This window comes from Mercenaria mercenaria, chromosome 4, assembly GCF_021730395.1.
Source record: "Mercenaria mercenaria strain notata chromosome 4, MADL_Memer_1, whole genome shotgun sequence".
Lineage (NCBI taxonomy): Eukaryota > Metazoa > Mollusca > Bivalvia > Venerida > Veneridae > Mercenaria > Mercenaria mercenaria.
The window spans coordinates 31,400,664-31,402,439 of record NC_069364.1 but is presented as its reverse complement, the minus strand read 5'-3'; the positions used below and the strand labels follow the sequence as shown (position 1 = coordinate 31,402,439).

At 38.0% G+C, this 1,776-nt stretch overlaps 1 protein-coding gene across 1 annotated transcript; it reads left to right on the top strand.

Annotated features, from left to right (window-relative positions):
• Positions 1-208: 208 nt before the first annotated feature.
• On the top strand, positions 209-1,402 carry LOC123552793 (trophoblast glycoprotein-like). Its single transcript, XM_045342534.2, has one exon. It carries the CDS (start codon positions 209-211, stop codon positions 1,400-1,402), a length of 1,194 nt encoding a protein of 397 aa, XP_045198469.2.
• The last annotated feature ends 374 nt before the right edge of the window (positions 1,403-1,776 follow it).

Genomic DNA, 1,776 nt, shown 5'->3' with positions numbered 1-1,776 from the left:
GCTATTAAATTTTGACATTCATTATGATATTATATTATACTTATTATCCTACTTAAATATACAGGTAAGACCTAAATATAGAATGATAAATACACCTGTGCGATACACTCCCGCTTTACTAAAAACCGATAACACACGAGGCCGAAACGAAATGTGAAGGCTATATCAATTATTTATGTGTTGTTTACAACCAGGCAAGTTTTCCAATATGGCCGACCGGGAATATTATAACAGGATGATTTCGTTTCTTTTCGTTCTTGTGTCTTTAGTTTTATGTTTAGGACAGGACCTTGAAGAAAAATGTGCTAAGGATTTAGAGGGATGTTATTGTACCGACAGGTATATCGATTGTTCCGGAGCGGAATTCACTGATATCCGTGATATCTATCCATACATTACAAACCAGACGTACCGCATACACATTACAGGGGGAAGAATTTGTTCCATACCAGATAATGTGTTTGAAATTAGCGGCGTGAGTGGACCTTTGAATAATGTTGTGTACCTGAATCTGTCCGGAAATAATATTGAGACGGTGGGACGAGCGTCATTTCAACAACTTCCTAATCTACAAGTCTTAGATTTGTCCTACAGTGATATTTTGGTAAATTTGTGCGATCCACAGAATGACTTTTCGACATCTCTAGCACCACTGAGGAATATTGAGGAACTTTATCTTAGTCATGTCTTCAGTAAAGAAGTGTCGGGTTCTTGCGACCCAGGGAACGTTTTCCCACAGACCAGAATGAGCAATCTGAAGAAGCTTGACATGAGTTCAAATAACTTTAATCTCATCGGTACGAAAATGGACCACTTCTTATGTGACACAATCAGTATCCAAACCTTAAATCTATCAAGAAATGATTTCGGCAGGTTTCCTGTTTCACAATGCATGACAAACGTGGAAGTACTTGATGTGTCAAGTAATCTAATTTCTGTTCTGTCACCCGAGGAAATGGATGTCGTTGAAAGTTTGGTAAATCTGAAGGCTCTCTATTTAGGCGGCAACCCTTTCCAGTGTGATTGCTTTTTGGATAATGCATTTCACTGGCTTAATGTCACAACAGTTCCTCTAGATTTCGACAAAATTGTTTGTGGAGGCGAAACGGATATAACCCAAATAATTGGAAAGCCAATAAAAAGTCTGAACTATACGGATATTTGTGAGGGGCCTGAAATTATTGTATGTGGTTTTTGGCCGTCTGGAAGAAAGATATACTTGAGTAAAACAACCTTCATTGCGGGACTATCGGGAGGTGTTGTGTTGATTATCTTCGTAATAACTGTTGTTGTCGTTCTGTGCCGACGACGCCGTCAGCGCCGTAGACAGCATCATTCCATGGCAAACTCGCAGATAGTTCCAGCTGTCGCGAAAACGACTGCGTATAGCAGGATGGTGTAAATCATTTACCATCCATAAAAATAAATACTAACTTATCTTCACACAAAGCATGAAAACAAAGTTGGAGTAAAATACAGCCAAGAAAAACATACTAGAAGTGCCATTCTAAATGGATCGATTTGTTATGCGAGACTGTCTAAATGAAATATCTATTGATTATTGACTTGGCATTGTGTGACTGTGATACTTTTTTTTTTATCTTTTAAAGGTTTGCATTTGTCAATTTGGCTTTATATTTTCTAATGCATGTTGATCATTTTGATATAGTCTATCATAGTGAGTTTAACGGTGTACATAACGTAACATGTTTGAATCTCAATACAGAAGCTTATGCAGCACTAGCGGATCTCCGCGCTTCTTATTCCGTAAACAAG

Excerpts from the sequence above, each read along its gene's own strand:
- LOC123552793 (XM_045342534.2), top strand. The coding sequence starts at position 209 with ATGGCCGACCGGGAATATTATAACAGGATGATTTCGTTTCTTTTCGTT.